Source organism: Triplophysa dalaica, chromosome 6 (assembly GCF_015846415.1).
Source record: "Triplophysa dalaica isolate WHDGS20190420 chromosome 6, ASM1584641v1, whole genome shotgun sequence".
Lineage (NCBI taxonomy): Eukaryota > Metazoa > Chordata > Actinopteri > Cypriniformes > Nemacheilidae > Triplophysa > Triplophysa dalaica.
This window is the reverse complement of record NC_079547.1, coordinates 19152599-19177312: the sequence shown is the minus strand read 5'-3', so window position 1 is coordinate 19177312 and position 24714 is coordinate 19152599. Positions and strand designations below refer to the sequence as shown.

The following is a 24714-nucleotide window of genomic DNA, read 5'->3' as shown; positions in this document are numbered from 1 at the left end:
GGCTTGGTAACTGCAAGTGGTCACATATCTCTTATGGCAGCACAACTCTGATTGAAACTTCAAAATAGTCACACTGTTTGAAATGTACTTTTAAAAATATTATCTTTCCAAGGCCCTGAGTCCCATCTTGTATATAAGGGTGTTTACAGATTTAAAACGAACAAGGTGTAAAAACATAGATTGTGACACCTCACCAAATACGTGAATTGGCAGTTTAACTTATTTTAAATAACTTATTTGTAATATTGTAAAAAATATTGTAACTCATGCAAATTGTTTAGATCCTTTTGTAGTTAATGGGCAGGATTCAAAATAAAAATCTTCTAGCGATAGACCAGAGACCGTCTGATTGTCTCCGTTTCCTGAACGGGGATCCCCAGGAAGATCAGCGATTTGACATTTTCTCTTGGCAGTGGACGACATGCATTGCTGCCTAAGCTTTTATGATATGGGTTTGAGTCAAGTAAAACGGAGTATTGTAAAACAAGGGGCAGCGAAGGATATAGTGGCATACTCTGTCACTGCGGCACATACATAATCTGAATAAGATTCAAGGATTTGTGGGTTGTGTGATATTAGTTGGACTGTCTCGGTCTGTTGTGTATAGAATAATAACTTATCTTAACTATAGCTATATATTAAGAGTCTTTAGTGTGGGAAATTTTCTTCCACAGCAGAGATTTGAGGTTGTTGAGAGTCAGAGAGTGCTCCATTTCCATCTGTTCAGTGGTACCCTTAAGAGCAATGCATGCGTACAGCTGTTTCTCCAGTTCCTCTTTAATGTCTGACGGTGCACCATACAGAACGTAGTCCTTCAACGTGCTACATACTTTAGCCAGATTAGGCTGCGTGACTTCTGTAGTGCATCTGTGTTTAGTGAGATCACAAGACGTGAGGCAGTCCCTCCCGTACACGCAGTCACTGTCCTCGTCGCAGCGCCTTTCTCGCATCACTTCCTGAAAAGATGCTTCAGGGACAATTCGCTTTGCGTCTAAAACCTTTATATCATGACGCTCCGTATAACCGAACTCTGCAGCGCTTACATCACACATTAGGAAAGTTCCAAACGTGCCGTGGAAGAGGTCCTCGACAAGCTCAAGCAGACCAATGGCTATCTTTGCCTTGCGTGGCCAGGATGGTGCGGCCCACTGGTCCATTCGTCGTCTCAGACTGGCTGGAATCCACAGCTCGACCAACCACGGCAGGCTGATGCCGTAAAGTGGTACGTAAGGCACCTTCTCCATGACGTACAAGTCCCCACAGAAGCCCAGCAGTCTAGGGGTGTGCTCCCGATCCTGCAACACGACAGACAGCAGGAACTCATTCAGCTGCAGTAAAGCCCAAGCTGAATGGGCTTCTGAAAGAGTGATCTGGCCATCCTTGTTGCTGTCAGCAACTCCAAGTACAAGGGTCACCAAGTCCTGTAAGTTGGCCTGGTCTCCAACTTTAGCCTGCAAGGGGGAAAGCATCAATTCAATATATTAAACTTTTCTCCCCCAACTTTAGCATGGGACAAACATATATGCAGAATGAAATTAAATTTAAACACATTTACAATTTAAAAAGGGGTAAAGATGGTTGAAATGACTCAATTCATACAGAAAAGTGGTAAAATAAGGATTTGTAACAACCTCGGGCTTGAGGCTCTCAGTGCACATATTCACACATTAATGAAGCAAAATGTAAAATCCTTAAACATTAAAGTGTTATATTAAAATGTCACAATCCTGCCTCTCTCATTCATGCTTTTCTAGTCTTGTGTCAGGATCGTGACAGTCCAACATGTTTTGTGTGGAAGCAGATGGCTATTGTTTGTTTTTGGTGTCCCATGTGCTCTCCTGTGTCTCTTGACCCTGCCTCCTCATTTCCTCATTAATTATCTTGTCATTGTTTCATGCCCCTCACCTGTTGCCCTCATTATTTGCTTCCTATTTATTGCCCTTGTGTGCGCTGTCTTGTGCCGGTTTGTTTTTGTAACCTATGTATACATTGTGTGACTCTTGAGAGCTGGATTGTTCTTGTGAAGTCTAGTTTTTCGTAGTGATGTGCAGAGAGAGGCTTCGTGACACAATGAAACAGTTGAATCAAATGTGCTGAATCGAGTCAAGGCTTTGCCTGAAGCTTTGGTCTTCAAATCATTCTCGGAGTCTTTCTTATATTTTTTTTATTTTGACTTTTTAGTGTCCTTAAGAACAGTATATGTTTTGCCTACACATATGTCCATCCAATATATGAAGGTGGTAGGAGTGCATATGTTTCAACATTGATAAGTGTTATGATTTGCCATCACTCAGAAGGCTGTTCTAAAAATGGTCTTATAGGCTACAATTGACCTTTGACTTTTTACGCATTTGACATACATTATATATATCAATAACATAACATATGGCTCTGTTTGTTTAGTAAAGTGGCTAGGTTTCAAATTAAGTGATTAATATCCCGAGATAACTGTCCATAGATCACTATGAACATGGTTATTTTATTTCTTGATATAAAGTTAAATAAGTTATAGACACTTGTTTACGACTTTACTTTCAGATCAACAGCCCCTAGTGTCGAAATGTCGTCAAGTTTTGAAACGTTTCAGAATAGTGCTGATATAACGAAGCCTCGTTTGCTTTAAATCACTTGACTTAGCCAGTTTGACAGCACTTCGAGCACTGATTTCAAGGCTTCATGAACCCTGTTTTTTTTCTCGAAAGAGCCCATCACTAGTTTTTCGTAGTCAGCTTTTGTTCCAGTTTGTCTAGTCTAGTTTAGTCTTTCTTTGTTTTTTGTCAAACTTTATGTTGTCTTACCGCCACGCTGGTTTTGTTTTCCCATGTTTGTTCATTAGTTTTTGTTGTCCCAAAGCTGTCTGCGCCTGGGTTCTGTCTCCTGCAATTCGTGACATTAAAATACTTTCTAGTTCTGCACAGACATCTTTAAAGGGATAGTTCACCTAAAATTGATCATCTTGTGTGAAATAAAATAAAGATATTTTGAGAAATGTCTCACTGGTTTTGTGTCCATACTACGTAAGTCAATGGGGGCCACGATGTTTGGTTACCAGCATTCTTAAATATACCCTCTTATATGATCCCTAGAAAAAAAGTAATACAGGTTTCGAAGACATAAGAAGTAGTAAACGATGAAACCATTTGTATATAGATGATTTAAAGTGTAAATAATGTGTCTCTGTGCTGCTAATATCTAATCTAATGGTTAAATCGATAACATGTCTGTTTAAAGGCGTAATGTTTTATTACAAAAGTGCATTTAAATTTGAGACCTTCAGATGACTAAACACCATCTCTTTGAACTTCTCCACAGATGTCCCTTTGGTCGGCCTGTTAAAGGAGGCAAAGTCTTTCCGGGGCTCTAGTTCTGCACCCAGATCGTAATGAGGGACCTCTTCCATCTGGCACTTTATGATCCCTTCTATATCCCCCCAACTGCCAGAGTAGACCTAAATACAAAAGTAGACAGTGTAAGAACAGTTTAAGAAATCTGAGAAAAATATAAAGTGTATGTTAAAGTGGAAATGATCATGTAAGAACAATGGTTCTTAAAGGGGTCAAATGACAAGGCTAAAACGTATATTATTGTTTGTTTAAGATGTAATGCAATGTGTATACAAGATTTAAGGTTCAAAAACGCTGTATTTTCCACATACCGTGCATGTTTGTATGTCCTCTTTGTCTCGCCTCTGAAACGTGCTGATCTTTGACCAACTTATCGCTCTAAAATGCGAGGTGTGCTATGATTGGCCAGTTAACCAGTGTGTAGTGATTGTTCGAAACTGCAAGCGTGCAATGGAAAAGTAACGGCTCTTGCCATATTTGGAACATTATGTTCCAAAGCAATTGTACTGACAGGTACGCCCACCTTACTTGCATATACATTTGGGGGGTCTTAGTCAAATCATACCACGAACTGACGTGGATTAGTGGGGGTGTGGTTACACGAGGCGTTTCAGGCACGTCTGGGTGAGCATTCGCCTTTAGATAGAATTCATCTTTTGTTCCGACACATACATTTCTGCAATTTTACGTGTCTAATACATGCATGGGCAACTTATAACTCACCAAAGACACAGAAATACATCACCGCATATGACCCCTTTAAAAACAACAATAAATTAATTTAATCTAGACAAACACTGTAACAAAATGTGATCGGAAAGTCATAGCAAGATATTTTTTACAATAATTTATTACCATAATGTTAAATGCACTCTCACTTGTAAATCACTTTAGATAAAGCGTCTGCTAAATGAGTAAATGGAATGTGATATAATTGAACTTAAAATTTGAACTTAAATTTGAACTTGTTCTTATAAGTTACAGCAACTTAATAAATGTCAATATTTAAAATACTAAGCTGAAATGACTTTTACAATTTCATAATACTTAAAAATTTAACAAGAATTTTACAGTGTATTGTGCAGGTAGAAAATATATGGAATACTTAACTACAAGAAAGAATTAAAATAACAGCAATCCTGCATACTGTATAGTTCAATTGTACAGACATCCCAAAAAACTGCGGTTTCAAATTAATAATAACTACATAACAAAAATATTTTCTTAAGAGCGGAATCAATACAGTAAGTTATATTGGTAACAACCACAGTCTTGTGTGTCTGACCTGATTGCTGGGTTTGGCAGAGAGACACTTTCCCAAATAAAGATTTTCCTTCTCACACAAGCTGTTGCAGGCAGAACCATCAATCACACCCTTCTGGAATTTATCACACTAAACACATGGAAATAAACATACATCAAAGTTTAATACGGCATTATTTCATTATTCTGTTTCATGTAATGTTACTCTCAAAGGTCACCTGACCCACTAGTTTCATATTATACAATGACTCTCCCCTAGGTGGCCCCCTTTCTCTAAATAATGTTTGCAAGTCACAAGCAGCTTTCAAATCAATCTGGAAACTTACTATGGAGGTTTTGCACTCATGTCCACGGCACAGCTCTGTGTAAGATGAATATTCCACATACACCACCCAGCTTCCCACGAAAACAGCCAACCACGAAAAGAACAGGTACTTCATGTGAAGGTAGGAAAACCGGGCCTGGATTTAAACAAAGAAACACAGGGAATATTGTGTGATAAAGAGTAGCTGTACTAAGATAAAACGTACTTTAAAGCCAAATAACTGGTAGAGGTGTTGGGTTCGAACCCTAAACATAAGGATCACTTTGGATAATAGCGTACTTAATATTTAATTTATATATTAATGAATGTCTGTTCAGCCAGTTAGTTTATTAATGCAGAAACTGTTTTAATCATGTTGATTGTTTTGGACTATGTAGTAAAGCTTATATTTCAGCAGTAGGCAGTTTTTGGAGAAATGATTATGCTGATGTGTGCTTATTATGGGCTGATACAATTTGCTGGAGGTTGTACTGCCATGATGGTGATAATGACATGATTGCTATGAGTCAGATGAAGAGAACAGCTTAAGGGAGAAAAACACTGACTTCAGTTCTCTCTCTTGCAGAGTAAAAATGTTTTAGTTTAAAACCCACATAATAAAGATGCTCTCAGTCACTTTTGAAAGCCTTAAAGGGACTGTTCAACCCCCCCAAAAAATCGGACATCATTTATGGTTAAAGTGTTCGTTTAAGTTCCTTAAAATGCTCAGCTTTGTTTGATGTGTTTACATTATTTTGATTGAAACTTGAAGTTAGGGCAGGACAAATTAATAGGGATGCACCGAAATGAAAATTCTTGGCCGAAGCGGAATTTGATGTGAAACACTTGGCCGCAGTCCGAATAATAACGATTAAGCCCATTTTATCACATAAAATTTATATAAAAAATCTGAATATGCTCTTTACTTTTTGGTATTCAATAAAAATAGTAACACAACTATCCAATTTAAAATATTTTTTTAAAACTGAACATTTTTACAGCAATCAGAAAACTAAAGCACATTATAAGTTACAAATAAATTATGAAATATTTTGTCATCTTTTAATTGCCCTTCTTGAATAGCCATAGGCCATTACTCACTGCTAAAAGATTGTAACTGTATATTAATTAACTGTAAGTGCAACAGAGTGGATGAACCCACAACAAATTAAATGATTCCTAAATATATAAGCACCTTTTGCGTCTTTTTCGGACACTTTAAAATGTTTACACACTACCGACATATTTACTGCTTTAGTCAAGCTTGAGCGCCTCTAACTAAACGCTCACTATTACGTTGGCTGCGTCAAAGATCGGTAAAAATTATTCGGCCGAATATGTGAAATGGACGAATAATTTTTACCAAACTTTCGATGCATCTCTACATATTAAGTAGCCCTTGCCCCTTTGACCCGCCCAGCCTGGAATTTGATGAGAAGCTTAATTGAAGAAAGATGTCATAAAAATTATAAATCTGAATTAGTAGATATGCACTATTCATAGACGGTGAAAGGAATACTTAGAAGCAATTAGGAACAACATTTTATTTTTTTTGCAGTTCTTTTAGACCCCACATCAGCACAAATGACTAATTTAATTTTTTTAATCTATTAGTCAAGGCTTTACTAAATCACCAATGCCTTTAGCTAGTAAAAGCCTCCATACTTAAATATATTCCCAAACATACAAAAGAAGTAAGACTCAAGAGACAGGGACAATCACGACTACCAACAAGGTAGTCACAGATCTCAAATCTTTTATTTATGTGTGACCTTTAAAAGAGCACAGAGCAGTGGGAAACTATCATTCTGACAGCCACACGTGGTGTGTGATCCACTATAAATAGTCGCCTCTGCTCAAGCACTCACGAAATATATCATTTTTACCTGGATTTCTAAAAAGAGAAGTGTGATATGAGGTAAAAATACATCACAAACTTAATTATGATGCAATGGAGGAATATTTCAAAATCCATTAGACTTCAGATGCACATTCCTCTGACAGAGTGCTTTACTTATGCAGACAGTTTTCTTTTCCTCTGGACAAAAACCCTTTCAAGTTACTTTTCCTAAAAACGAAATCGGGATCAAAGTCTAACATAGCAAATAACATTAATCTCGGTGTCCCTGTGGTACATACTCAAGCAAATAATGCAAATAAAAGAATCACGAATGTTTGACGGAGCTCTGGTTGAGAAAGAGGAGTGGATAACAGATGAAGAGTCAAACCTGCCCTGAAACTAGAAGCAAATATTTGCGGGGTTGCACACGCAGCCAACTAATTTCAGCACCATCACAGCCTGACATTTCCTTATCTGAAAAATTGGAGCTGACAGAACCTCTCCTCCAGCGTGAAGAGGAGAAAATGGGACCTTGTAGCTCAATAGCCTTCAGGAGAGAAACGAAAGAGCGTAATTCTGGTGTCTGATCTTTTGTGCTGTGGGAGACGCTCCTCATTTGTTTAGCTGAATGCTAGGAGGAGGTCAGGTTGTAGCTCCAAGCTCTTGAGAACATTTTCCAGACATTGCCTCCTGTATGCAAGGTGCTCTTGACCCGCACACGTTCAACTAAAGCAACAGGAGCAACTCAGTATGACCGTGGCTATGATTCCTGAATATAATAGTTCGCCCCCTCGCTTGGTTTAGAAACCTAATAATAGTAAAGTAAAATATGATGTTGTGGTGATAACACATGTCTATTTTTTGGATGGCTTTTGAAAAAGCACACATTGTTTCTCAGTGCACAACAAACCTCAGAGGAGCAGTTTGCTGAACTCTGCACAGCTCAGTGCAAACAGCTATACTGCCTGCAATATTTATAAGAAACGCTCAATTATTAATCGCAACTGTTGCAGCCATGCATCTCTGTATCAACGTATCCAGTGTTTAACCATTATGTGTACGATAGCCCTGACCTGTACAATAAAATCATGAGGTACCAAGATGTAGCTCGATGGCTGAGTCTGGATGCTAATACACTTTTCAGGTTCAATCTGAAGTAGTGATGTTCCACAATATGCAACATCTAACTGTTTCTTTAAAGTCATTATTTGATTCAAAGCTTGTATGAGTATCAGTAAAGTCTGAAATGCTGAAAATAAGAGCTCTGGAGAGTGACGAAAAGGTCCCATATAATGAAATGTGAGTGAAACTCTAATACATGTTTATGTTATCCAAAAATGTAATTGTTGTCGTCATTTACTCACCCTCTAGTCATTTCAAACCGGTATGACTTTCTTTCTTCTGCGGCACACAAAAGAAGATATTTTGAAGAATGTCAGTAACTGAACAATAGCGGTACCCATTGACTTGCATTGGTTTTGTGTCTATACAATAAAAGTGAATGGGAATCGCTGTTGTTCGATTACCAACATACTTCAAAATATCTTATTTTACGTCCGCGGAGGAGAGTAAGTCATACAGGTTTGAAATAACAAGAGGGTGAGTAAACGATGACAGAATTTTCATTTTGAAAGTGAACTATTCCTTTAAAACTATTTGACTTAAAATGGTTAAGTGGTTCACCTTCAAAATAAAAATTCTGCAATTATTTCAAACATTTCAAACCTGTATGACTTGCTTTCTACTGCAGTACACAAAAAAGATATTTGAAAAATGTTTGGAACAGAAAACTGTTGGTCCCCATTGACTTGGCATTGGTTTTGTGTCCATACAATAGAAGTTAATGGGTGCCATTGCCGATCCTGATCGGTTACCAACTATCTTCAAAATAACTTCTTTTGTGTTTTGCAGAAGAAAGGAAGGTGAACTCATTTTAAAGGTGAACTATTCCTTTTACGGTATTTGACATTAAATTGTTATACGGTTTTATGGTTTGGAGAAAAGACCCTGGTAAAAAAACGCCCCTATACAGGAAGTAAAGTCTGAAAATATTCCTTTTTATAAAAAAGTCAATTTATGACAAGGTTTTAGGTTTTTTAAAACTGTATACTGCACCATGCCGCTGAGAAGCTGGTAATTTGTGGTTGCAAACGGCAAAATGAGCTTGGCTGACACATCAGACAAAATTATTCGTTTTCAGACCTTTTGCATCGTCTGATATATGAGCTTGCTTGGCGAATTGACAGCATTAGCATCCAAGTTCCAAATTGTGAGTGAATATTTTGTGGAAAGAAAACTTTCCAATTTTGTCTACAGTATGTCTCAAGGCCCATTCAGACCAAGAACGAAAATTATGAAGATAACCTTAAATGCAATATTACACAATGCCATTATGTTTATTTAAATGTCAGTTGCTTTAAATGTGAATGGACATATTGCTGTCAAAGTGATCCCAAAAATAATGTTCATCTGTATTGCCATCATAATACTTGTGGTGTGGACTGCTATTTTCTTAAAGAGACGGTTTACCCCAAAATAAAAATTCTGTTATCATTTACGTGTTATTTCAAAGAGATCTTAAAGAATGTTGGTAACCGAACAGCACCCACACCATTTGACTTCTATTGAATGGACACAAAACCAATGCATGTGAATGGGTAACGTCACTGTTCAGTGCTTCAAAATATCTTCTTATGTGTTCTGCGGAAGAAAGAAAATCATACAGTTGAAATGATATTAGGGTGAGTAGATGATGAGACAATTGAGTGAACTATACCTTTACATTTTGTACAACCTTACAGTTACATTTATAGTCATCGTTCTTGCTGTGATTTGATATTCTTAAATATGTCACTTATATTAGTCATATAGCCTCTTAAGTTAAAGCCCTTGCAGTCAACCATTATAAAGCCCGTATAGCGGACCCTTACTTACAGCATCACTATAATGAACGCTTCATACGCTGCCATTCATCCTGCAATGTTTAATGCTCTTGAATAAATGATCTCATAGCATATTGCCAATTGTGCTTTCTGCAGGGCATTAGCAGGCAAATAACAGACCTGATGGAGCCACTTGTGTCTATTAATGATGATGAGACGAGTGTTTGACAGTGATGGACTTCCCTCTTCCTCAAGCTAGCACATAATGTGCTTATGGCACTGTGTCAGTTCTCCAGTTTCTATCTTGCGATTATGTTTTATCTGAGAGAACATCCAAATTTCTAAGCCTCTTTTAATCAGCCTCCTATTTCATGGGACATGGCTGAGTAAGATTTAATCTGTGCTCTCTTTTGATAAAGCAAATTCACTTATTTTCAGAGCCTGGAGACGTAGAAACACTAATATCCTATGTTGGGCCGATCTAAACCAATAACCAAAATCCTGATAATGTAAAGTAGATTTCAGGTCCCAGCTGACCGGACGAAACCTGACCATCTGAACTGCTACTTTTAAAAACTTGGTCAGCTCCAAAAGCCCTTAGTGTGGTCGGTGTTTACAGTCAGCAGAACTTGTTTTTCCCTATATGTTTTGTAAGAGTGTTCTTAGTCACCCACTTATTGGTCTCATCTGTTAGTCTGTATCTAATCTAATCTGTTCTCTCTCTCTTTGTCTCTCTCTTCAGTGGCTCCCCTAATGACAGACCATCATTCCCGCTCTGCTACGGGCACTCAGTGAGATGTAATTCTGCCATTTCCATCGGAGAATCCATCTTCCTTTCTACTCTTCAAATCTCGTGCCCTTCAGGGTTCAACCCCCCACCCCACGTCTTAAGCTCACTGCTTCACTAAACCAGGATGACAAGCGTTGGAGAGTTGTGGCAGGCCAGCGTCCTGCACAGCCTTTCGTACCTCAGAGGACCCGGAGGAGTTGTCGCCATGGCGATAGGCAGGGAGAATCCTCAGTTTAGTAGGCAGCCCTCTCCCTGAGCCCAGAGTCAGGGTTTGGGAGAAGTTAATTCATCAAACTTAAATCAGGTTTTTCTCATCAGTGAATTCCTCCCACAGCAATCTTCTCTGTGCTGTTTGCCGGATGTCTTAAAGCCTGAAAGTTCCGGATGATCCCACAGTTTTACCGCATGAATCAAATCTGGGTCATTCCTAGGAAACATTTTTTTGCTACACAAATTATGAATTTACAGGCGTTTTGCAAGGTTGAGGCACATAAGGTGCTTCGCAAACAAATAATAATAATTTAAATGTTTATTTATACCTGCTTGTGTTTTAGGTCAGTCTGTGATTACATGAAGAGACAGAAAAACTGAGAAAAAAATTGAAGGAACTACAGAAATACTTCCAAGACATGCTTGTTAATACAACACTTGATTGCTACAGGTAATGTTTGCAAGGCTGTTTGATATTGTTTTCCTTCCAAAACTCAAAATTAGCTGTATTACAGGGAATGAAAAAAGCACTTTTAAATTATTAAATACTTTGTTGTGCAAGTTAATAAACAATTTAATTACTTTTATAATTAGCAAAACCCAGTGAAAAAGAAATAAGAGTGATTTATATATATAAAAAAAAAATAACAGCTGCAAAATATTCAAATAACATCTTAAAGTGGCAGTTCACCCCAAAATTAAATTCTATCATTTACAAACCCTCATGTCATGTATGACTTTCTTTCGCAGTACAAAAATGTATATAGTTTGAAGAAAGTTGGTAACGGAACAGCGCCGACACCCATTTACTTGGATTGTTTGGACACCACAAAACCAATGCAAGTGAATGGGTACCAGTTAATAACATTTTTCTAAATATCTTGTTCTGTATTGTGCGAAAGAAAGAAAGTCGGTAAAACTTTAAGATAGGGTCCAATTCTCGCTATTAACTAGTTGCTTATTAGATGCTTATTTTTAGCATATTGGCTGTTTATTACAACTTATTAAGCACATATTCAATATGACCATATTCTGCTTCACTTATCCTACCTATTACCTAAAAACTACCTTACCAACTATTTGTAAGCAACAAATCAGTAGTTTACTGATGCAAAAGTCATTGTTAATGGTTTATTAATACCGAGAATTGGACCTTAAAATAAAGAGTTACCAGAAAGTCATACAGGTTTGAAGTGACAAGGTAATGGTAAATGATGACAGAATTTTATTTTTTGTCCCCATGAAATCAAAATTGACCCAATTTACTTTCTTAGTGCACTTCAGTAATGGTAAACAATTCTGTCCAAGACGACCTAAACACAAAATGCTGAATTTCTGTGAGATCATGGTCTGGTGCAATGACAGGGGGTTCTCCCTTTAATTTCTATAACTGTAAAATATTAATAGTCCATAAATGCTCAGGCACAAATGGCACCATTTCCTGAGAATGACCCATTTCTCTTCGTCGGATAATTCACAAGACTCAGCTGCAGCTGCAAGTAATCAGTTTAATGTGTTTAGCGCAAAGTGTATTTCTAATGTTCTTACGTTTTTGGTTAGATGTAATAAATTATAAATGCATGCCCGTATCTTGTATAATGAACTATGGAAGCCTGATAAAGTCTCAAGGCGGTGCACTGCCCAGTTGAAAGCCTGAGACGTCCATAAGATAAAGTGATGATTGAATCAGTCGGCCTGAAATAACATTATTCAAACAATTAATCCGATCAACCCCTTTTTTCCAGTAATCCATAACCTCAATGCTATGAAACATGCACATTAAATATAATGCCCTCAACACATGTAAACTGTTCAAAATAAGTTCTGCGTTTGTTTCAACCTCAGCAGCAACACTTATATATCAAACGGAGGGTACCCGACATCAAAAGCTTTATAGTTTGCCGCTGGTTCATGGGTCTCCCCATAGTGACTGGATGTTTCCATGGCAGCACTTTGAATTAACAAATGAACACAGTGTCAGCGAGCCATCGTCGTTTAGTACATCGAGCGCATACCGGTCAGCGGACGCACGTCTGTATCTGTCAAACAGCATTTGAATTTCCACTGCTGTGAACTCACAGATTATGTGACGGAGAGAGTGTGAAAAATTTAGCAGCAGCCCCCACATCACTCCAGCCCTCAGCTGAACTGAAGACTGCGTGGAATTTCAATCACATCAGTGGAGGAAACAGAAAAGTTCGCATGAGCCGCTTCACCACACGAGCCTGTGGGTCAGTCTTTTTTGGGGGGTGTAGATAAGGCACAAAAGTGGAGTTTTTGTAGACTTAATTATGCTTATTGAGGATGAGACCCACATAAGAGATAAGTCTGAGCCAAGAGTTCTTCATATAAACTTTAAATTCATATTTTTAAAAGCCCTATCTGCTCATACTTATCATCATAAGCTTTAGGTACATGGAACTTGGAGGTGAACTGTTCAGTTTTATGGGCAATTAACATTTTGCATCTTTTGCGCGTGCAAGTTCGGCAGGTAGTGATGCGTTGGCGCCACAAAATAGTTTGAATCTTTGGGTCATTTGACTAGAGGAAGCACCATGTCTTGCGTTTTTCCGCACGGTTTTAGACGCAAAATTTGAAACGCCCCATAGCCAGTTAACTGAGATGCTAGACGCTCTTTTATTACAATACTAAAACTATAATATTTTTATGTTCCAACCTTAGCTCTTTATTTAATATAATATAAAAGATTCTGTTAAGGTACAGTGAATAATTTTTAGCAGCATCTACCAACGCCTCACTCGACCCTCGCGAAGCAGGCAGCAAGATGTCGTCATGTTTTCGTTTCTTTGCCGAAGGAGATAACATTTAACAAAATATGCTCTGTAGAGCAGTTTGTCCATTAAGGGCTACTGTAGAAACAACATGGCGAATTCCATTCAAGGGGGCTCGCGGTGTATGTAGATAGAAACAGTTCATGTCAAGGTAATAAAAATATAAGGCTTTATTATGTAAGGTCTTTGAAGATTTTGTTGTATATTATATTGCATTTCTGTCAAATGATTCTCCATAACATTACACACAGCATCATTAAGGATAAGACACAAAGCTCAAAGCTTTTTGATGCCCAGGACGATGGCTAATAAAAGGCTACAAAAGAAAATCAACAAAATATTATGATTCATAATTTAAATAATATTAATTAACATTAATAATATAAATATAGGTGATAAACTTGTAGTCAATGTATACAGTACTTTACACAAAATAATTTACGCAAAGCTTTTTGTGCATTTGTATATTTTTGGTGTATCATTTTTGGATGTAGTTTGCCTTTTTGCCAAATCATTTAGTCTAATAACCAAAAATTTGAGGGTTTTTTTGTCTATTTTCTACCCTAGCCAAATGTGTCAATTTCATGACATGCAAACTTGTCCGGGGCATTATTTCCTTTAAAATAAATCAATTAAATTAGGACATCTAATTCATCTGTCACTTTATTCTATAAGACCCATTTAATTTAAATACTTTTTGGGATTTTTTATATAAATAAAATGTATTTATATTTTGGCATATCAATCTTGTTAAATGTCATATTAAGACAACTACTATTGGTATTTAAAGTATGAAAAAAAAATAAACACACGTTTAGTCTGTTTAATCCAAAAAGCACTTGCTTGGCTTGTTGAGACCAAGCGGCAACCATCAGATTGCTCTTGTGAAGCCACTGCAATTCATTGACTGGCCAATAGAGATTGGCTCCAAAAGAAGGCAGAATGTCATAGAGCCCAATGTTAAAATGCCCAACTTTACAGCAGAGAAAAAAACATGTTATCAGCCTGGTACAGAAAAAGATTTGTTCTATTCAGCTAATTTTGCCTTTCATGACGTGATGCTAAGATAGCGACGGCCAGCTTCTCCCACTTTAGGCTTCTAGGTGACATGTTTTACACAGTCTATGGTTGAGACATGTTGAAAAAATCATTGCCAAAATGCATTCTCTCTCAGATCGATCATTGTATAAACAACATATCCCGCTCCATTACAAGAGCAAGACACCACAAACAAAAACAAACCCACACCTGACCTTTTCAGTCAATGCACCGAGACATTAATTTCAACTGGGCTAATGTGGCATGTTCATCCTCAGGACAACATCGGTCATCACCAAAGGGAGAGGCGAACAGAAGTGGGTAATGAGAGGTTATTGATTGAGGCTTTGTGTTGGCTTTTCATTAGTGGCTGACTGAGTGAGTGAGGACCAGTGGTTGTGGAAAAGGTGGTCAGAAACATTGGTATCCTGATGATCCTCAAAGGCTTTTATCTAATGTTTAAATCAAAGTTGTTCGGAGGACATAAAGGCAAAAGAGTGAGTGTTGCGTCATTCAATTCAAGTAATTCCGCATTTGATTGACAAAGGCTTTGCTCATCAGTCCTTTGCACCAAACATATAATACTCATAATCATCAACCTAATATGTATCTTTTTATGTTATATTTACTTGTTACATACAGTATGTGCTATTTGCCAGATTTAGTGTTATCTTCTGCTTTTGTTACTAGCCCTGCCATCCCATCCTTACATTACAACCTGGCCAATGCATCAGTGGGTTGAGGGCTGTTTTGGTTTTACAGTGTAGCCACCAGGACCCCCCAACAATATGACAGATATCGCTGTAGAGAGCATTGAGTGGAGTTCACCTCAGAGTTTCAGAAAATTCTCTTGCTTTGTTTTGCATAGGGAGAAGTAGCTAAGTGTAATTTCATGACCATCAAGAGGTGGAACTTTACTGGGCCCGGTCCTAGAGCTCTCTGTCACTAGACCTGATCTCTTGTCTGATCCCATGATCTGTTGTCTGTTTCTGCATCAGCTGCCTCTGTTTTTTTCTGGAAAAGGGCTTCTGTCTCATTCGTTTACCCAGTCGCAGATACCTCAGCATCCATCCTGAGTCATGTAAACAAAGGCCTTTTGGGGATTATTTACCCCAAAATGAACATTTTGTCATAAACTATTTACTTTCAAAACCTGTATGTGACTCGTTCTTCTGAGGAACACAAATTAAGATATTTTTAGGAAATGTCTCTGAGGTGTTGTCCCATACAATGGAAAACAGTGGGCCCAATGTTGATTGTCAACCGGCGTTCTTTAAAATATCTTTAATGTTTTTCAGAAAAAAGTCTTACAGTTTTGGAATGATATGAGGATATATGACGAATGATTGTTAGTTCCAGTACTGATCACGATCTCTATTATCTGATCATCTGACTAGCCAGTAACCAAGTCTTGTTCCTTCCAGAACTGTAGCTCTGTTAAGTAATAGAACAATCAGAGTTCAACTTTCAACCACAGATTCACTCTATTGGCACCTATAGTCACGTTAGGCTGCTCCACACTAAATTGTTTGATTTAGGATTTTGTGTAACTTCTTACTAGTCTATTTAATTTTAAAATAATATATAACATGTATATGTTTAATCGGAGACAGTCTGGTTGTTTATCATTACATAACCCTTTTAAATGAATTACTGTATAAGGTGGGCAAAATAATTCACAAAAATATATTATTGTGTATTTAACAAAAAAGAAAGCTAAATTATATTTAATTATGTAAATTACAGTTTACTGAAGCTATTAAGAAACATCGGTTAATTATATATATTATATTAAGTATATATATATTTTCTTTGAGCTTTTTTACATCATCTGAAAGTTTAATAAATAAGCTTTCTTTCCTAAAACTCAGGAATCTGAGGGTGCAAAAAAAAAATATTGAGGAAATGACCTTTGAAGTTGTTAATCAGGCGCACTGTGGCAGGACATCCACTCACAAAAATGAAGTTTTGATATATTTAAGGTAGGAAATTTACAAAATATCTTGAAAAAATGTCAATCCATTTTTATAACAATTTAAACAGTATGAACAATATGAAAATTAACAAGCGTTGCTTTTGTCCCGACATGAAGTCCTGACGTTAAACCTAATTTATTCTCATGCTTAAAACCTCTGAAATTGGTCATTTTCTACAAATCCGTTGTTTCTACAGTATCCCAGTTCCCTGTATTTCTACAGTTCCCCTTAACCAGGGGTGTACAAAGTCGGTCCTGGAGAGCCGGTGTCCTACAGAGTTTAGCTCCAACTTGGCTCATCAAACCTGTCTGGAAGTTTCTAGCAAAGATACTTTTATTATAGGGAGCAGAAGGGTCTGTAATGCTTTTTTTAATTGGAGAAACGTCTAACGGCAAAACCCTTTCACATCTATAAAAAAAACTTGCATTTGGACTCCTTTCCTGGATGAAGCCAGGGCGTTTAGCACTAGCCGTAATGCTTTTTTGGCAAAAAAGTGAAAACGTGATGACATCTCAGTCCTGTGTCAGCCACCGAGTGCTTCGAAAGGGAGGGGTGGAGTGAGTCGTTGATTCCTCACCACTAGATGGTGCTAAATTTCATACACTAGAACCTGAAAACAAAACTACAAAATAATTTTGTGTTTTTTGATTTTTAGTCATTGTGGCTCTTAAGGAAAAGTTTTATTTAACGATATTTTTCATATGTGTGGTATCAACCATATCAATAATCACGGCTTTAATGTCTCGAACATTGTCAATAACAGTGCATTATGTCACCCCATAAAAGGTTGCAAATAGAAACTGTTGTATCACAAAAATGTACCTAAATGGATCTATTAATAGTACATTTGTTCTGAATAAGCAATGAAACATTCAGTGCCTGGAATAAAGTTGGCAATTAGATTTGATCTTGTTAGACAGCTTGTTTGGATAGACAGCAGCATCTTTATTCCCTTTGAGATGAGTTTCAGAGGGACCAACAGCTCGATGGGTTCTCTGAAGTTTACTAAAGCCTCAGCATGCAATCAATCTTCTAGTGCCCACAGCTCCAAGCTTCTCTCTTTTCACTCGAAAAGATCAGCCTTCAATTTCAGGTTCCTTCCTCACATAATAGGAATACGAAGCATGTCTGTTGCTTTTAATCCTCGAACCCCTCTGCGGCATACCGAGGGATGACAGGAGGGAAGAAGCGGATCAAGTGGGGGAGCATTTTGCACTGACACTTGTTTTCATAGCTGGCTCTCTTCTCATCCATAATTCATGATCATAAAGCGATTTCTTGCTGCCTTCTCCCTAATGCTCCCCTCCCCATCAGGCCGATGAACGGCAGATAGATAGAGGAAGCAGACAAGACAAAACGACAAGGATAGACGGACTGTATGAGAGAGATGTTGTGCTGTGCATGGACTCAAAAACAAAAAGATTTTTCTTTGACTCCGTAAACTGCAGATAAAACATTTCTCTCTCTCCCTCTCTTGGGGAATACATAAAGCATGAAGAACAAATGAAAGCTTTCTGGTGCATTATCAAGTCTGATGGGGGATAGCGTTAGTTCTCGCTCTCTTTTTTACTCAGCTCCCAAGTGATGACTTTCTGATGGAAGCTGACGTCACACAGGCACTGCAGGTCTAATTTGACTCATCTCTGTGAGAACAACCAGCAATCAGACGCTCAATTCTGCTTCTCCCACTCCTGTTGCCTCATGGGACGCATCTATCTACACACTGAGTCAACACTGCAACAGTCCGAAATGTTTACATCAACCTAAAAACTGAAGCTCTCAGGACAGAGCATTCCAACAAAACACAGATATGACTATGCGAGACTAATGTAAAAGATGATCAGTTTCATCTTTGATAACAGTGACAAATAACCTAGATGTCTTCACGCTGTCATGTAGGGCAAGGCTTTTAAGTCTCTGCATGAGCTCACTGCAATTCACGGAAAGTTTAATCTCACCCTCCCCGCGCTCGCTATATCGCAAGCTGTCATTTTAAAGCAGCTGCTCTTTTATGAGGTGGAAAGACTTGCGTCACAAATGTTTGTTGTTTTTCCCACATAGTGCTTTGGATCTTTTGTCAGTCCTTGCTAATTTAATTTGATCCTATTAAAAATGTACAAAAAAGATTTGTAAAGAGACAATGATTTATTTACAGGTTTGGTTTGAGGGGGAAGTCTATTTAGCTGATCTCTGAAATACTGGTTTCATTATTCATTATCAAAATAGCCTAAATGAACTAATTGTTAACGCTCTAACCATCGTCTCGCTGTCCTCGTAATATTTATACTTTTATATTTAAATTTGTCCCACCATATAACCTCATTGAATGTGACACAGTTCCTCTGGGCTACACTGGAAGCTAAGTGCGCCAGCCTGACACTCATTGTAAATAGGAGACCTGGTTTTTTTTATCCTCGCAGGGACAAAATGTAGAAGAATGGTCGTCTGCTCATACCAAAACCCTAGACGACACTGAAATATGGCTGAAATAAGGCACACGTTTTCTATTTAAAGGCACAGTTCACCCCAAAATGTATTTACCATCATGTCATTCAAAAGCATGGGATTCATATGAGGAACACATAAAGAAGATATTTTGAGAAATGTCTCAGAGCTGTCCATACAATGGAAGTCAATGGGGTCTAATGTTGTTTGGTTACTAACGTTCTTCAAAATATCTTCTTTCTTGTTCTGCAGAATAAAGAAATTCATACAAATTTGGAATGACATGAGTGTGAGTAAATGGGTGTACTGGGAAATTTTTTTGGGTGTACTGTCCCTTTAAGAGAGATAAGGTATACCTTAACTTAATAAAAACTCTAAAAACATTAGCCACCCGAGGTCTAAAAGGTGTTCACAAGAATTGTGAGGTTTTTTTTCTGATGCATTTAAAGGCAAGAGGCACTCCAAGAGCTTGGATCTTGTTAAACCAAATTGATATGTCAGGGATAATCTACAGGCAGCCGGTTGTTATAGTAGAAATAAGCCCCGACAGTGTGATCAGGACCTGACGCAAAGCGGAGGGTCTTGTATCACACTGAAGGGACTTATTTCACGATGATAGCCGGATGCTTGTACATTATCCCGCTTATTACAATATGCATTTGAAATATTTTCTTAGCTCTTATAACCGAATGCAGACCTTCAGTGAGGAAAAGCCGTTTACTTTCGGTTTTAAGGTAAGAAACGACTTTCAAATGTCACCAACAGGCAATTTGTTTTAAGCATTTGTAAATATAATGTTATATATGTTTTTTAAATACATATTTATCTGGGAATAATGAACCTGCGAATGTCGCGACTGGCAAATCAGAATCAAGCATTGCAACAAGCCATGTAATAATTAGATATAACGTCCCATTGCCCGTGACACACTGTGCTATCGTGTGGTTTAATTCAAAATAGCTCAAGTCTTTAGGCTAGAAGTGCTCTGTATGGATTTTAGGTCACAGTGAGTCAGTCACATAAAATATATTCAGCCTTTCTCTGGGTGGCTTGATAAAATAGCTTCACCCTCATTGCAACGTAGGACCTAAAATTCAACACATTTTGATTCTTGTGATACACTTGATGATCATTGTTATTCAATCTAACTAGGATGGGAAATGAGTGAAGAAATAAAGCATGCTGTGGGATGGAGGCCCATGAAACTACAATACAGCTGCATCGGGTAAGTTGTGTCTATTTGTATTGGATCGCATGTTTTCCTATTGTCTTTGATATCTGATCTGGTCTGTCTGGATTTGAAGTCTGATGGTTCCCTGTGGAGTCTTCTCTATTGAATGGTCTCCTTTCCTTGTGGCGTTGTGGTTTTGACTGTTTCAGTCCTCAACTCACACTTTTTTAAAACATCAGTATTTATTAGGGATGCACCGATATGTAAATTTTGGCCGATAGCCGATAATTCTTGAATATTGGAAGTCGATTACCGATATATTGGCCGATATACCGTACCTAAATATTAAAAGAACATATTGTGAGACTAAAAATATTTTTTTCCCCTGAACATCATTGTAACACTACACATAGGGGGAAGAACGATGCCACAACATATGAGACGGTGTAAATGGGTATTTAATCCAAAAGAGTAAATCCAAAAAAGCGTTGACAGGCACAAAAATGGTCCACAAAAATGTATAATCCAACGGGTAAACAACATAAAGCAAGGAGAACTCCGAAACACAGGCGGGCCGTAACTAGACAGTAACAGAAATAACAACTAGATCTGACAGAGGGGAATACACAGGGCAGGGTACATATAGTATCCAAGTAATGTGAATCAGGTGGGGGTGTAATCATGATGAGTGCAAGGAATGATGGGAATTGGAGTTTGTGAGTGTCAATAGTCCGGTGAGAGTGAACGGGTGATTCTGGGAGGCGGAGTTGCTGGAGGGGGTGTGGCTGACCGCGGAGGAGAGCTTGTTATAATCATGTACCAAATACTGTTTATTTAATCAATTTTAGATGTTCTCCCATAGCATCCCAGAAATTGGCCACAAGTCTAGTCTCAAGCCAGAAAGCAGTCAGACAGCAGTCGGCTTTAAACAATATGCTTTTGTTCCTATAATTTACATATTAATAAATATACATACAACATCAACAATGTTTTGCTAATAGCAGTAAGTGAATGATCATGACAGAAAGACAGAACTGTAATGGATTTTAACTGTGACCAGCGTGCAGCTGAAGTGGTTCAACCAAAGGTAATTATTAATAATTTATTGGCTATAATATATCGGCGTAAATTTTTATTATCAGCCGATACCGAGAACATTAAAAATGACCCTTTATCAGCCGATACCGATATGGCCAATCATTTTTTTTTGTGCACCCTAGTATGTATGTATGAATGTATGTAGGCCTATATTTTTCATTTTTTCATTTAATAATACACATGAACAGCAATGCCATGTGCTCTTTTTTGTTTGTTATACATTTGTCTGGTTATCAAGTATTCATTTCTGAAGGGCTGGATCTAAAACAGACCACAGTTTTGGTGAATCATGCCTCTAACTGACAGAAAGACTTTCATATATTATGAGAAGCATCACCTCTTGAACAAGTGTTTATGTGTCCTCAAACGTCTAGCCGCAGTTATCTCATGCATTTTATAAAGCAAACACAACACTATATGCCGCAGAGCATAAGGCTGTTGTGTTATAACAAATGCCCTGAGCACATGACCACTAAACAAAATGCCTTATTTAAATCCAATAAAGAATTGTTTTTAGTTTGTCCACAGTAGTTCCAAAGGCCAGACAACTAAAGCAGATCCTCTGGGCATACACAGATCTATAATATAATGTCTCTATTATTTTCTTCAAAATGAAATCTGCCCAGGAAGCATCAGGGTTTAGCACAGAGAAATATGAACAATATTTAAAATGTGATTTTTTTTAAGGCAATTTCAGAAAACAAGTGAAGCCGTATTTACATTCCCCAGGCACCATTTAAAGCAGTATTGCCTTTTTCTAATAAAAAAGAGCAGTGTGAAGCAGTTCATATCTGCCTCCGAGATTAATTTTGTTAACAGAAGACTGCATAAACTACTCACATTCATGTTCACTTCCGCTCTCAATGTCTCTCTTGCACTCTCATACTGGAGCAAGCAAACACCTCACATTGAGCCAAACTCTGGGTGTGGGCAGAGCACTGAAGGCATGCAGGATTACTTCAATTGAAAATAAACAAATGCATTAAGGAGGGCTGCTTCTCTAGTCAGCACAGCTCATCCCTCAAACCATCTCTTCAGTTTAGAGGTGCAAAACAACGTCTATCAGGATTACGCTTCAGCAGTTGTTTTGCTTGTAATAACAGCACAAGACTGAGATGGAAGATCTCTAGACAACATTCACCACTGTCCTTGAAACTGTATTATTCATTGCTGGTTATATTTAGAATCAAAGAATTTAAGGGAAAAATGACTCATACTAACTTTGTAGTGATCTGATCGGTTTATATTTACTGAAATTGAGGATGTGACGGGTTTGTGCCGCACTTATCATAGAAAGGAAAAGGTCAAAATAAATATAAAACAATGTGTGAGTGACTATGTGATAAAAAATCCCTTAATTTACATTAAATGTGCCAGATACTTTTATCCAAAACGACTTGTAGTGGATTCAAGGAACACATTTTTTCCAGTAACAGTTGGTTAATATTTTGCCACGGTATGCATGTTCCATGAGAACCTATACTAGCCAAATATTATGGATTAATGCTTTATGATGTGTAAAGGTATAATGGTAAGGAATATCATTATAGTCACTGGTAAAAAAGACACTAAAAGTCAAAGAGACAAATATTGCTCACCCATGGAAAGTGGTGAGCTATGATTCTGGCATCCCAATTTATGTGCAATTAGTACAGTCCAACTTTGTCAAACTTTCCAAATTTTTCGTGTCAATAGTAGAAAATATGATGTAATTCCAGTAAAAGATCACATCTTACAAAACACATAGGAACAGCTAAATCCACGTACATCATCAGTGAGAAGTCTTATTTATATTTGTTTTGTCAAGTGAATTGACAGATCAGAAGCAAGTGCCTTACATGCCACTGTCACTGTAACATCAAGGTTTCGTTTCTTGCGATGAATACATTGAGTGTGCACATATATTGACGTTACTCGGTATTAATAGAGGTGTAAAATGAGGTCGTCAATCTTTGACGTACATGAACACAGCGCCCCGATGAGTTTGGGAATTCATGGGTTATATATTGTACTCGATTACATTTTTGACAACTAAGAGAAATGTTTTCAGCAGAGCTATAAAAATGTTATATAGCAGCGCGGTTGCTACAGCAACGACCGACCAGACGATGGATTAAAAAGCAGCAACATCGATGTTATCCCTCGCATCATGAAGCACGAGAAAAACGAACGAACGTTTTTAAAAAACGGATAAATGTAATGTATTCGCTCTTACATTTCCCCTACGAAACGTGGTCGAACAGAATTGTGTAAGTAAAACGCGGTGCATTCACTCAATAATGAAGTGAAGCTTTCGGAAGAAACGAAGCCTTCAGAAACTTCAGAGTCCAAACGGGATAACCGCGTTCCTGCCTCGTTTACTCGGAATTATTGCACAGATTATTCAAAGTACACAGATGCGCACAGACGAATCGTCGTATGTGTTATAGCGATCCGCGAACAAGTGGCATAACGTTTATAACGCGTCTTACCTGGATATAGACGGGTCTCTTCAGCCAGATCCACGGTATCAGACCCCGTGCCATGATCCAAACACCACATTTCACAACACTAACCTAGCACAAATACAGAATTAGTACACAACTACGGCCGTTTAGATGATGTAAAACACATTGATATTAAAGCCAGTGTCCTTTACCAAGCCAAGGTCTTTCTCGCCATGGAGAGAGAGATGATGATTCTGAGAGGTTCCTCTGAAGTCGCGTTCAAGCGCCGCACCTCACGCGCGGTAAGCAACATCAGCGCGCGCATCCACTGGATGACCAACCGAGCGCACATCAGATATTAACATAATGTGAAGAAGTTTGTGCACATTTGTAGTGATGTCTGTACACATTAACACGGTTTACTTTGATATTTACATGATTTCCGGATAGGCAATAAATAGAGATTTTGAGAAATAATGTCAAATCGATTTGGGTTTCTCAATATTATGGCTCATAGATACATGAGTTGAAGTAAAACTAAATAAACAGTTTGCACCAGGTTGTCAAGCCTCTTAAGAATGTACACTAGGAGAGTTCTTATATGCCTTATTAAAATGACATCTGGTTTTATTTAGGCAAAAAAGTGTAGAGTAAATGTCAACCTAAAAATGAAAAATCAAGGTTTCCATCTTACTGATGGGTCAGATGTCAGTAGTTGTGAAGTCTCTGTTTCTAAAGCATAGTTTTCCATAGTTAGGTAAGCTATGGTAAACTACATCCGTTACGGAATTGCCACATCCATAGTGGTTCCTCATAAATGGACACATTTTTGGAATAACCTGGTCATATAATATATTCAGTCAGCTGACCTCATTCTTTGGGCACATAACGTTGCTGAACCTAGACCTCCAATCCAATGGGAGGTTCTTACCTATTTGTTTAGTTAAATCCAGGTGGTGACTTTTTTGAATGGGCAGTATTTAAACAGACGGTTCAATATATTGGTAATAAACACATTCTGAGAATTTATTCTTAAAGGTTTTGTCTGAAAATGTCTCATCCATAACGCTGGAATAGCCGAGTAGCTATTTTTTGATGGATCGATTACCATAGTTTGCTACAATGGTTAAGCTAG

The 24714-nt window shown here is 37.8% G+C and overlaps 1 protein-coding gene across 1 annotated transcript; it reads right to left on the bottom strand.

Moving 5' to 3' along the window:
• Window positions 1-58: 58 nt before the first annotated feature.
• On the bottom strand, window positions 59-24031 carry dipk1ab (divergent protein kinase domain 1Ab). Its single transcript, XM_056749940.1, is given in 7 exon segments — window positions 59-1451; window positions 3272-3448; window positions 4630-4737; window positions 4934-5068; window positions 23625-23708; window positions 23792-23830; window positions 23833-24031. Coding segments are annotated over 7 exon segments (1455 nt in total). The 5' UTR covers window positions 23932-24031; the 3' UTR covers window positions 59-638.
• Between the last annotated feature and the right edge of the window lie 683 nt (window positions 24032-24714).